Source organism: Silene latifolia, chromosome Y (genome assembly GCF_048544455.1).
Source record: "Silene latifolia isolate original U9 population chromosome Y, ASM4854445v1, whole genome shotgun sequence".
NCBI lineage: Eukaryota > Viridiplantae > Streptophyta > Magnoliopsida > Caryophyllales > Caryophyllaceae > Silene > Silene latifolia.
The window spans coordinates 428,844,202-428,856,418 of NC_133538.1; the positions used below are offsets into that span (position 1 = coordinate 428,844,202).

The 12,217-nt window shown below is 37.2% G+C and overlaps 1 protein-coding gene across 1 annotated transcript; it reads left to right on the forward strand.

Annotated features, from left to right (window-relative positions):
- The first annotated feature begins 2,453 nt into the window (after window positions 1-2,453).
- On the forward strand, window positions 2,454-3,798 carry LOC141632536 (uncharacterized). The gene is made up of 2 exons (XM_074445077.1): window positions 2,454-2,490; window positions 3,110-3,798. The coding sequence occupies exons 1-2, from the start codon at window positions 2,454-2,456 to the stop codon at window positions 3,796-3,798; spliced, it is 726 nt and encodes a 241-aa protein (XP_074301178.1).
- The last annotated feature ends 8,419 nt before the right edge of the window (window positions 3,799-12,217 follow it).

Here is a 12,217-nt window from a genome sequence, read left to right on the forward strand (position 1 = left end):
TTGAATTTGAATTTGGCAAAATTTTATTTTACAAGAAAATGAGACTTTATGAGAAACCCCCACTTTGGATGAATCTGGAAGATGAATAATAAAGTAGTCAACTGGGAGTAGTTAGTGACAAATATATGACACCTAAAATGCAAATGCATGTCTTGGACATAATGCATGTATGATTAATGCAAAAATGGAGTATTTTCGATAACATTTAAAATGATTATCGAATTTTTGAAAAGATTTTTTTGAAAAAGATGGGGTCTGACCCAAATGTGATCCAAGTAGAAAGACTGGACACTGACTGGACATTTTTACTTTGGAAATATCTCTGATGTGGAGAATATGTTTCATTTTTATTTGACCTGTTAATTTGAGTCATATTTTGATGAGTTTTGTCCTCTTTAAAGTAACAAGCTCTATTAGTTAAGCAAAACTAATACCATAGAAACAAAATACTTATGTGACCGTATAAATTTAGTGTACATCCCCCGAAATCTTAAATGCTAAACGAGGGTGACAAATGGAGTAAAAGGTGCCACTGGAGTAGTGTACATCCCCAGCAGCGTCGCCACTGTGAAATCCCTGAAAAAAATCTCCTTTTTTGAAATAAATAAATAGTCAGGAGGAGGTTTTATAAAACAACATACAAAAATAAGTCAAACGGAAAAGGCCCCTTTTGATCCCTGGTATGGGGACTGATCCGTCGCTCCGGTCTGTGGGGGTAAAGGTACGATCAGGGAAGGTGTTATGGTGTTAGAAGACACTGGAGATCTATGCATCTCTCTCACTCACCTAAATGAATGAAAGGATCGTCCCAAGAAAAATGGAGACAATGAAACTGTGGATTGACTCGTCTGAGAAAGGGAAAATGACTACTCTGGAATTTGAATTGTAAATTTCTGAGAAATGAAATGTGATTACTCTACAATTTGATTGCAACTTGGACTGAAAATTTTTGAGACTGGATTTGTATATATTTGAGATCATATGCTTTTGTCTTTGACTTTTTGAGACTTTTGTCGTTGGATTTGTATCTATTAGAGATCCTATTTTTTGGGTCTTGTGAATTTTTGAGACTTTTGTCACTAAAGTTGATTGCAACTTTGGCTGGATTTTTTGTTGACTTGTGAGCCTTTAGTATGAGTATTTTGAGCTTGTATTGGTACTTGGACTCACATTTTAAGTTCATTCTAAGGGACTAGTGGTCCTATAAAACGACACGGGAGACGGAAAGCGCGCTCCCGTGTCTTATTTGGTATGTTTGGACACGGGTGTACTGAGAATCTGGTTTGAATATGTTCGAGCTAGTTTCCTAGCACCAATGGGAGTGAATGATAATATTTGATAAAATGGTCGATCATATGAGTTTGTGCTCATCTGGTAGTCATTTAAGATATGAGAAATTGACAAATTTGGAAGAAAGCAAGTTGTGCACATTTGGTAATCATTTGAAATATGGAAAATTGACAGATCAGGTAGAAATATTGAGTCTCCAAACCTATAGGTCACCTAGCTAGAGACACGGCGATCAAGGAATTATCACACCACAAAGGTTGAAAAGATGGTCAAATGCACGCCCTCATTCAGGCTGATTCTAAGAGGCCGATTGATCCACACTAAAGAGATATGCCCTAAAGTATTTCGAGTCTATTCTACTAGTTAAGGGTAAAATGTAGAACAAGTGACTAATAAAAATGACATATGCTCTCTTTTTTTTCATTTATGCAACTCAAAAAGGACTAGGATAGTCCTACATTCAATTAGACACTTGATATAAACTACACGTTTATTTGTTAATGCGAGCAACAGAGTTATAAAATTGGTTGTAAGAGTGATTTTTCTGGTTTTATTGACATGTTTATGCTTATTCTTTTTTTTTTTTAGACCGGTTGACATGACTTTAAAAGTAAAAATCTGGGAGAGATTTGGAAATTGATGGAAAGACTCAATGTGTGATGACAACTTATACGAGTTTCTACATGTATCACAAATGAGTTTAAAAATAATGGAAAATTATCATAAAGAAATGAATTTTTATAAATTGCAAGAGTACAAATTTTTTTTGAAAATAACATGTAAGATGATCAAATGTGAAAAAAGCCTATAGTAGCATAGATGAGACCCACGTACAATTTTAACGCATGCATCTACTGGTTTGTGGTTACTAGTATTGCAAAAATTGACCCCTTTGTTTGGAAAAAAAAAAAAAAAAAACGTATTTTATACATCAAGTCAAAAAAGTTTTTGTTAACTGGAAAGATTTGCTGAAATTTACATGCTTAAGATGCTATATGTATGACGGCTAACGCATGACTAAGGTAACGAAGTTATTAATGCATTCTACCTTATATACGTGGTTATCTTAATATGTTTTCCTACTTAGACAAGACAATATTAGATGATCTCTATATACAACTTAGACACTAATACATACTTTTATACTATGAGATCTGAAGTAAATGCATGATGCAATGGTGATATTCTATATGCCACTAGGTAATATTAGTAGTGTACATTGGGTTAGTTGTAAAGTTGTTATTGACACTAATTCTACACAAATAGACGAAGCCTATCTTCCATCCGCAATCACAGAAGCAAACAAAACCTATTAATACTAAGAGTGCATAGATCTATTATTTTTTTTTAACGCTTATGGGTTGATCAGTATAATCAGATACAAGACCATACCTAGAATTAAATATTATAACAAACAATGTTAGACGATATTGTATGAGATATTTTAGGCCAAATATCAGCTTGATATATTGACCCATTATTAGTCAATATATCTTCCTGATTCTTAGGCATTAGTTATCAATAATAAGTTGTTATTGCATTATATATTGGCTATCAATCTCCTCATGAATATCAATCACAATTTACCCTTAATACACTTCTCTGTCTCTCGATCAAACTAACATGGTATCGAGCCAGATAATTTTTTCTTACAAATTCTAAAATTGCCTTTCAAAAAAAATAAAAAAAAATCAAATTAATCAATCACCATGGCTGGTGACGACATTGAACAACCCCAGTGAACAACCTCTAATCACTACCCCCGAATTCAAAATCGATCCTTTATCTCCTTTTTACCTTGGTTCCCATGATATTCCAGGGATTAAAATCTCTAGTATTTCTCTGACGAGTTCCAATTATGAAGATTGGAGTCGTGATATTCGGATGTCGCTCAAATCCCGTCGCAAATTCGGGTTTTGTGACGGCTCTATCCAAAAACCGACTGAAGCAAAGATGCTCGAACAATGGGAGGTCGTTCATTGTACAGTGGTTCGTTGGATTCGTAATATGATCAAACCCTCTGTTCTTTCCAGCGTCCCCTTGGTTGAAGATGCTTCTGTCTTGTGGAGAGAATTAGAAGAACGGTTTGCTGTAATTGATGGCACTTCTATTCATTCGCTCAAGACGGATCTCGGTAATTGCAAGCAACTCAAAGGTATGTCTGTAACTGAATATTATGGCAAATTAAAGACTCTTTGGGATGCTCTCGCTATTCACGAGCCTCCTTTTGCTTGTAAGTGTGGTCGTTGTTTGTGTGATATATCGTCTAATGCGATTAAACGGCAAGATAACGAGAGACTCCATCAATTTTTTATGGGTCTCGATCGTAGCTTATACGGCTCTCTTAGGAATCAACAGTTTCAATTGGTTCCCCTGCCTTCCCTCAATCGCGGGTACCATGCGGTTTTACAGGCTGAGCGTCTTCTTAAGGACGATGCTCCACCCACTGAAGTTACTAATGTGGCGGCTTTTGCTGTTTCTGGGGCTCCGCGCACTATGACTGACTAGAAAGCAATTCGTGAGGCAGACAAAATGGAGAAGCGTAAGTTGTTCTGTTCTCATTGCGAGGTAAATGGTCATGCCGTTAAAAACTGTTTCTTTAAATTGAACAAATTCCTGGAATGGTGGGGAAGTCGGCCTCGGACTTTGGCCGAGTTCCGTCGTAGCAGGGGTGGGGCAGGACCTAGCATAAGTGGGTCAGGTTCTCAACAAGAACCCATCGTTCATGCTAATGCGGTTCAAACGACTGCCTCACTTGCTTCCTCGGATCAATTGTCTGGTACGTGCACTCCTTGGATTATAGACACTGGTGCTTCTAATCATGTCACAAGTGACTTGTCTTTGTTTTCTGACACCATGGTCATTCCACCACGGGCGGTAGGTTTGCCTAATGGGAAGCGAATACTAGCCTCTAAAATGGGTACTGTTTATATTAATGATACAATAATTCTACGTCGGGTTTTATTTGTTCCTCACTTGACGCGTAACTTGCTCTCCGTGTCACAATTAACGGCTGACTATGATTATGTCTTGCATTTTACTAAAGATCGTTGTCTTATACAGGACCGTTCTACGAGGATGATGATTGCAGCCGGTGAACTAAATGATGGACTGTTTCTAATTTCTTCAATAAAATCCCTTCCTTTGGTGAATTCTGTTAACACGGAAGGGGAGTACCATTTATGGCATCGTCGACTTGGTCATCCGGGAGATCATACGGTTAAATTAATTCCTTTAGCTCGCGCAATTTCTTTTCATAATAATATGGCGTGTGATGTATGCCATCTTGCTAAACAGACACGAACTAGTTTTCATACTAGTGATAATATTGCTTCTGAAATTTTTCAATTGATACATTGTGATCTTTGGGGACCTTATCGTATTCCCTCTACATGTGGTGCCAAATATTTTTTGACCATTGTGGATGATTGTTCACGTTCCGTCTGGGTATATTTATTACTTGCTAAAACAGAAGTTACGGGTTTCTTTATGCATTTTTTATCGATGGTTCAGACTCAGTTTTCTAAACAGGTCAAGGTGGTGCGCAGTGATAATGGGAGCGAGTTTAATCACATGGCTGACTTTTTTACAACAGGGTATACAATTTCAAACTTCCTGTGTCGGCACGCCCCAACGAAATGGGCGCGTTGAGCGTAAGCACCGTCACATTCTTAATGTGGCACGGGCATTATTATTTCAAGGTCATCTTCCCACAAAATTTTGGGGTGAGTGTGTTCTTACAGCTGCTCATTTAATTAATCGCACACCTTCGACCATTCTTCATAATAAAACTCCGTATGAAAATCTTATTTGGAGTCCAACCGTCTTATACAAATTTGAGGGTTTTTGGGTGCCTTTGTTTTGTTCATAATCAAAAAACTCAAGGTGATAAATTTGCATCAAGGAGTCGTAAATGCATTTTTTTAGGATACCCTCACAATAAAAAAGGTTGGAGAGTATTTGATATTAATTCCGGTGAGATATTTTATTCTCGGGATGTGGCATTTTATGAGGATTCTTTTCCTTTCACTGAGACGGGTGACATCACTACTTTCATGGATCCTAATGATTTAATATATATGGATGATACTCCACCTTCCCAGCATGATTCAGACCCATTAATTTCTACTACACCCACCATACCCGCACCAAATACGGAGTCCCCTATTATTGTTGACGGGTCCCGTACTCCAGAATCCGTATCACCTAACACCGAGGCTTCTGTTGAGACCCTTACTCCTGCTTCCGACGGATCCTATGCTACTGAAACGGTTGTCGAGCCTCCTGTTGATTTGGGCCGAGGTCATAGGCTAAAATTTCCAAATTCACGTTTGCGCGGTTACATTCTCGACACAACAAACAATCCATCTCCATCAAGTTCACCAAAATCTCCCTCATCCCTCTCAGGTACTCTTCACCCCTTAGCTAATTATGTAAATTGTAATAAATTTTCTAGTAGGCATCGCACCTTTCTTGCTGCTATAACCGCATGCATTGAACCTCCGTCTTTTAATATTGCGGTTCGTGATGAGGGGTGGTGTAAAGCTATGCAAGATGAAATTAATGCTCTTGAATCTAATGGGACATGGGAATTAGCTGATTTACCACCCGATAAAAAAGCTCTTGGTTGTCGTTGGGTTTATAAAATTAAGTATAAATTCGATGGTTCCGTTGAACGGTTGAAAGCCCGTTTTGTTGTATTTGGTAATCATCAAGTAGAAGGACTTGATTATGGGGAAACATTTGCCCCGGTTGTTAAGATGGTCAACATCCGTACCTTTCTTGCCGTTGCCTCCGTAAAAAATTGGGAGCTACATCAAATGGATGTGCATAACGCCTTCTTGCATGGTGATCTGCATGAAGAGGTATACAAGAAACTTCCTTCGGGTTTCAGCCGTGGCCATGATGGGAAGGTTTGTCGTCTGAAAAAAATCTTTATATGGACTCCGTCAAGCTCCGCGTTGTTGGTTTGCTTTTCTAGGGGACTCACCCGTCTCTTGGAAGACGAAAAAGCAACACACTGTTTCGCTCTCCTCCGCCGAAGCCATATTTTAGGCCAAATATCAGCTTGTTATATTGACCCATTATTAGTCAATATATCTTCCTGATTCTTAGGCATTAGTTGTCAACAATAAGTTGTTATTGTATTATATATTGGCTATCAATCTCCTCATGAATATCAATCACAATTTACCCTTAATACACTTCTCTATCTCTCGATCAAACTAACAAACAAGACACACATGATAACATGACCTATACAAAGGATCTACGGGGGCTTTGGTTAGGTTTACGGGTTGGAAACTGGGTACTCAGAACATTAAAATACCAGAGGGTATCTCTCGCTTTTGTGCTCACCCAGTCATATGGACCAGGCGAGTTGCCAAAACACGACGTCATGAGGTGGAAAATACGTGTAAGACCTAGTCAGTCGAATGAACCTTCTAAGTATACATCGTACTTTACCGAGTGTGAATTAGGGTAGCTTAAGATGACATAATATTGACTTACGGAGAGCCTATACCTTTTTTTTCTCGAATAATATACAAAACAGAGAATATAAGGAGACATAGTGCAGAAAATAGATCGTAACATTGATGCTTGCATATTAGTAAAATGATACGGAGTCACGAAGAGAAAAAGTTAGAATATAATCTAGTAATACACAAAAGAAAACAGTACTAGCATAGTAGCATGCACGACCGATACCATGTAAAACCACTAAGTTTGGCTTATTTAATCCTTGTTATAAATTGCTTTTCTCAAACTATTGTGCACAACGGATGCGACGACCAAGTTAATTGAAATTTGACGCATGGTATGGTTAAGAGGTGAATATGATTCATAACAAACACACGGTTCTCGTATTTATTACAAATAAAAAAAGTCAATTATATAATATTAAAAATAAATTTCAAGTCTTACCCACTTATTAAGTCCTCAGCGGAGTCGCCACTGTGAGATTCCTGAAAAAATCTCCCTTTTTGAAATAAATAATATGGAGGAGTCGCCAGTAGGTTTTATAAAAAAACATACAAAAATAAGTTTAACAGAAAAAGCCCCTTTTGATCCCTGGAATGGGGATTGATATGTCACTCCGGTCTGAACCAAAGATTGCGGATTCAGGGGTAAAGGTACGATTAGAGAAGGTGTTAGGCACCCAGATCGCCCATCAAACTGACGGCCTTTACTATTTACTTACTCCCTCTATTCAACTCCACACTATACTTATACCATATTCATCCATTCAACTCCACACTACACCTTTCTATAAAAGAAAAAAAATGACAACTCTATCCTAACAAAAACCACATATTTACACAATATGCCATTGAAGGCCCATTATATTTATCACTCAAAACTCACCCTAATCACTCACCAGCCCAATTAAATATCCCCTAACCCAATCCATTTACTAATGACTCCCTCCAAAATTATTGAACCAACCCAAAATTAACATTCAATTTTTCATTCATTTCATCCCATCACCCACCAACCCGTCTTCATTATCTCATTTCCTCCCAATTTCCACCAACCGTCTTCAAAACCTTACTCTCTAGATCTTTCTCTCACAAACCCTAAGTCCATCTCTCTCTCACACTGCCGCCTTCCTCTTCTCCATCTCTCTGGATCTCGTCTCCTTCTCTGTAACATCTCGCCATTTTACAATATCTTCATCTCCTAATAACATCTCCCTCTTTTCTGAAAGAACCTTATTGTTTTTCTGAGAATCATCATCTTATATTTACTCTTGTATTCGTTGTATCTTCACAAACTTATGGCTCCTCCGCATGCAAACTGCGGCCAAGAGTGTCTTCAGTGTGTTCTCGATTGGTATAGGCTTGGGTCATCTGATGTTGATGAAGGAGAAGAATCGCCAGGCCAGATCTCAGCACCTTTTTACCCGATTGTCCTTGAATCACTATCACCGTCTGATTTAGGCACTCAGGTTGGTGAAACTGAGTTTGATGACGCTTGCTCTTCGTATGTGGTTCCTGAGCCTAAAGATGGGGTTCCTGAGTACGATGACATTTCCGATGTTAATGATGGTTGCAGATCTGGTGGGTAAAATGTTAAAGACGTTGATTCTGCTCCTGAATCAAATAGCACCATTAAATTCTAGAGCTATACTAACAGATTCTTAGCAAAACTTGAAAAGAGAAAACGGGTTGATGATGGTTGTACATCTTCTGGGAAATCGCCTGAAAAATTTGAGCCACTCCCTGAAACACGAAGCTCATTTGGAATGAGACAGTATGAGGAGAGATTCTTGGCAATACTCAATAAATCGTCTAAATAGGGAGGTATAATTCTGACTGATTTACTTTTATGCTTTTTTTTATAGTCTATTGCTACTCCATTACATATTCTGCTATCTGTTTGGGCATGTTTGCTGTAATTTTTAGTTGTGGTATAAGTTTTTTAGTTGTTGTCATGCCTCTGTTCTTACTGGTAAATTGCATCTATTGCTTCTGGTAAATTGCCCCTGTTTTGATTAGTCCTTAACTTGCCTATATTGCTACTGGTAAATTGCCTCTGTTTTGCTACTGTTAAATTGCCTCTTTTTTTTTGTTTTAGGCTTTGTCTACTAGTTGATGGTATATTGTTGTTTGAGTTCAGTTGGGTGTTGTAGTTGGTTGATTATGTTCTTGTTAGTTTATGGTGGCTTCTGTACTTGTCATTGCTTTTGGTTATTTAATGTTTATTATTGTTCTGTGTACCTCAGTGAAGGTCCATATTGGACTGAGAGGTGGCTCAGTGATGATAAACCCTTAATGGTTTGAGAGCTTATTCTATTTACATTAGGTAGGTGGCCATTGATTCAAGGTAGTAAGGCCACCACATGGTCTACCAAGTTATAGGTGTCTTCTGTAAGCCATTTGTATTCATGTACTGAGCATGGTCTACCAAATATTTGGTGTGTGTGCAGTGCTAAGTCATTTGTATTCATGGTGTTTGCATAGTTTACCTTACTTGGTATGTGTGTAGGAGGCCTTAGTACCTGACACAACTCAATGATGAGGCCATTTAGGCCTGAGAGTTGATGTCAGTTTGCTATTGTTGTGTGTACATCAATGATGGTCCATATTTTAGACTGAGATGTGGCTCAGTGATGATAATACCTTACTGGTTTGAGAGCTTGTTGTGTGTGTTATGATGCCAGCACATGGTATACCAAGTTACTTGGTGTGTGTGTAGGAGGCCCTATTACATGACACAACTCAATGTCAATTTGTTGTTGTTGGAGTGAGATGTAGCTCAGTGATGATATACTTTACTGGTTTGAGAGCATCTATACATTAAACTCCACACTTCACATTTCTGATTTGTTGCCTCACTCTGTATTCCCTTAATGAACCCACCCTAATAAGACTAGGCCATTTTATATAACTACTGAGAGCACCACATAGTCTACCAATTTATTGGTGTGTGTGCTATCTCATTTGAATTGATGTACTCATCATGGTCTACCATATTTGGTGTGTTTAGGAGGCCTTAGTAGGACTCGACACAACTCAATAATGAGGCCATTTAGGCCTGAGAGTTGATGTAACTCTGCAATGTCATTAGACTGTTATAAAATGGGATTACAAACTCATTAGACTGTTATAAAATTTGATAAACATTGCATTACTTAACACTTCATTAATCTTTCATACATTTTATTGATCAAAATGTGATTACAAATTAAACATTTTTTGAACTAAGAAAATGTTTATACTGTAATCAATTTTTCAAAACATAAAACATTGTAATACATTCTTCAGATTACCTAAACTACCATAGGCTGAACATTGTATCCTAATTGAGTAATTAGGTACTCTAAACCCTGTGCTTGCCCTATCTCTTGCAAATATTTAATGCATTCTCTAACTAATTCTTCATTAACCATTAAATTTCTTGGCAACTCCCCAATGGCTTCAAGATGATCCTTCCCCATATGGGGGATTGAAAAATTATTATGACCCTTAACTTTCATCACTTCCACCATTACTGATTGCAATGTTAAGAAAATATGGTGCAGTTTTGTTGGACTGTAATCATTGAAAGCTTACATAACTGAGTTCACAAGTTCATCTACTGAATTTGCTTTCTTTGTTGCTTGTAATGACTGTAAGGCTTTGAAATACCCAAGGTCATTTGTGTTCAAATCAGGTGAGTTAGGAGGTTGGAAAACCAACTCAATATTGAAACCATCTGTGTTTGCAACAGCCATAAATTCAGGTTCATTATTTTTAATATGTGGCCTTGCATTATCTTGTTGTATAAGAATGTGTTTACTTACTCCTTCTTGCCATTTACTCTTAATAGCTGGTGTAACATGTTGAATAATGCAAGCTGTTGTGACTTCCTTTGTAATTGAGTCAATTGATTTGGTCTCCAAAGTCCCCCTTGGTCTGTTTCTGCTTGCTCTTGCTGCTGGTTGCTGTTTTGTGAAAGGGAACATTCATATTTTCCCATCAAACAATAGCTCTCCTTCTTGTGAGTTTATGGGCCTACTAACTACACACATGAACATCACTTTGGTGATGTACCTCTTTGATTGAACACTTCTGTATGGAAGTTCCTCTCCGCTGACCAGATAAATTTTTTTGTTGTCATATGTGATAAAAACCACTTCTCATCCATATGGATAATGTGGCTCATCTCACTGAATTTTATTTCAGTGGCTGGTATGACATTAAGGTCTAATGCATCTTGTTGAACTTCTTCAATGACTAATGATTTTAATGCATGCTTTAGTCTTTAAATTTTGTTTGCTTCATTAAGTTGGGGATGTCATGGGCTTGAATGAGGTTTAAGTAAGCCCACTTTAATCCATGAATGAACTGTCCCAACAGACACACCGGTAGCTTTTGAAACTCTGTACATGGTATCCCTGAGTTCAACATCAATGGTTTTTATGAACTCTACATCAGGTAAAATTCTTTTCCTGCTATGGTTACCCATTCTCTTGCTTTTGACATCAAACTTTTGTCCCACTAACCTTGGTTTACTAGCTAGTTTCCAGATGTTACCGACTAATCTTGTGCTGATACTCCATTTGGTGGCTTCTTCTCTCATAACACCTCGTCATATCTTGCCATTGTGCGATCGTTGAAGTAGATAGATTCCAACTTCATGCCTTCCATCTTCAGAGAGGCACTTGGCTCCCATTGCTGTAATTTTTTGGTTTAGGTTATGTAATTTTGCCTTAATGGTGTGTAAGATTTTACCTCACTCTGTAATTTTTTTTGGCTTAAATAAACTCAGCAAGTGTAGTGTGTAATTTCTATTCATCTAAAATTTTGTGTGAGTATGTAATTATTTAGGGAAGGTTTATCTAGTTCTAAAGGACCCACCTTTGGACATGATGTTTTTTTTGGGGGAAACTCTCAAACACAACCCATTTGGTGAGGTTTTTGAAGTGTTGTAATTTTTGGTGGGAATTTTACCACCTAATTAGTTTCTTAATACAAAACACTTTTCACTAATAAAGCAGATTTTTGCACAAGTAGATGTCCTTTTATTCATTGTTTAAGTTGTTCTTAAAACTTGTGTAAAAAGGTTAAGTGTAGTGTGGAGTTGAATGGAGGGAGTATAATATTATATATTTGACGAAATTAAGATAAAGAAAAGAAAGTTAGCTATACAAATTATAATAAAATAGAGAAACTAAATAAGAGACAAAATAAAAGAATTAAATAAAAAGAAAGAGTAAAGAAAAACTTATTTAGTATTGGTACCCTCAGGCCTATCTGGATGTTGACTATTAATGAATTTCGACTTTATCGTAAATTAACGGTTCTTATGCACTTATATGGAACTGGGACAATTTTATTGTATGGTTAGATTAAAAACTGGAATAGTATATTTGAGACAGTGTATATGAGTAGAATTTTTAAATTTGGTTTTTAATATGTGTCGATCTCGAAATATTTGTGTG

Excerpts from the sequence above, each read along its gene's own strand:
- LOC141632536 (XM_074445077.1), top strand. The coding sequence starts at position 2,454 with ATGCATGATGCAATGGTGATATTCTATATGCCACTAG. Across the intron at positions 2,491-3,109 it reads GATATTCTATATGCCACTAG|GGATTAAAATCTCTAGTATT; the intron begins GTAATATTAGTA and ends ATGATATTCCAG.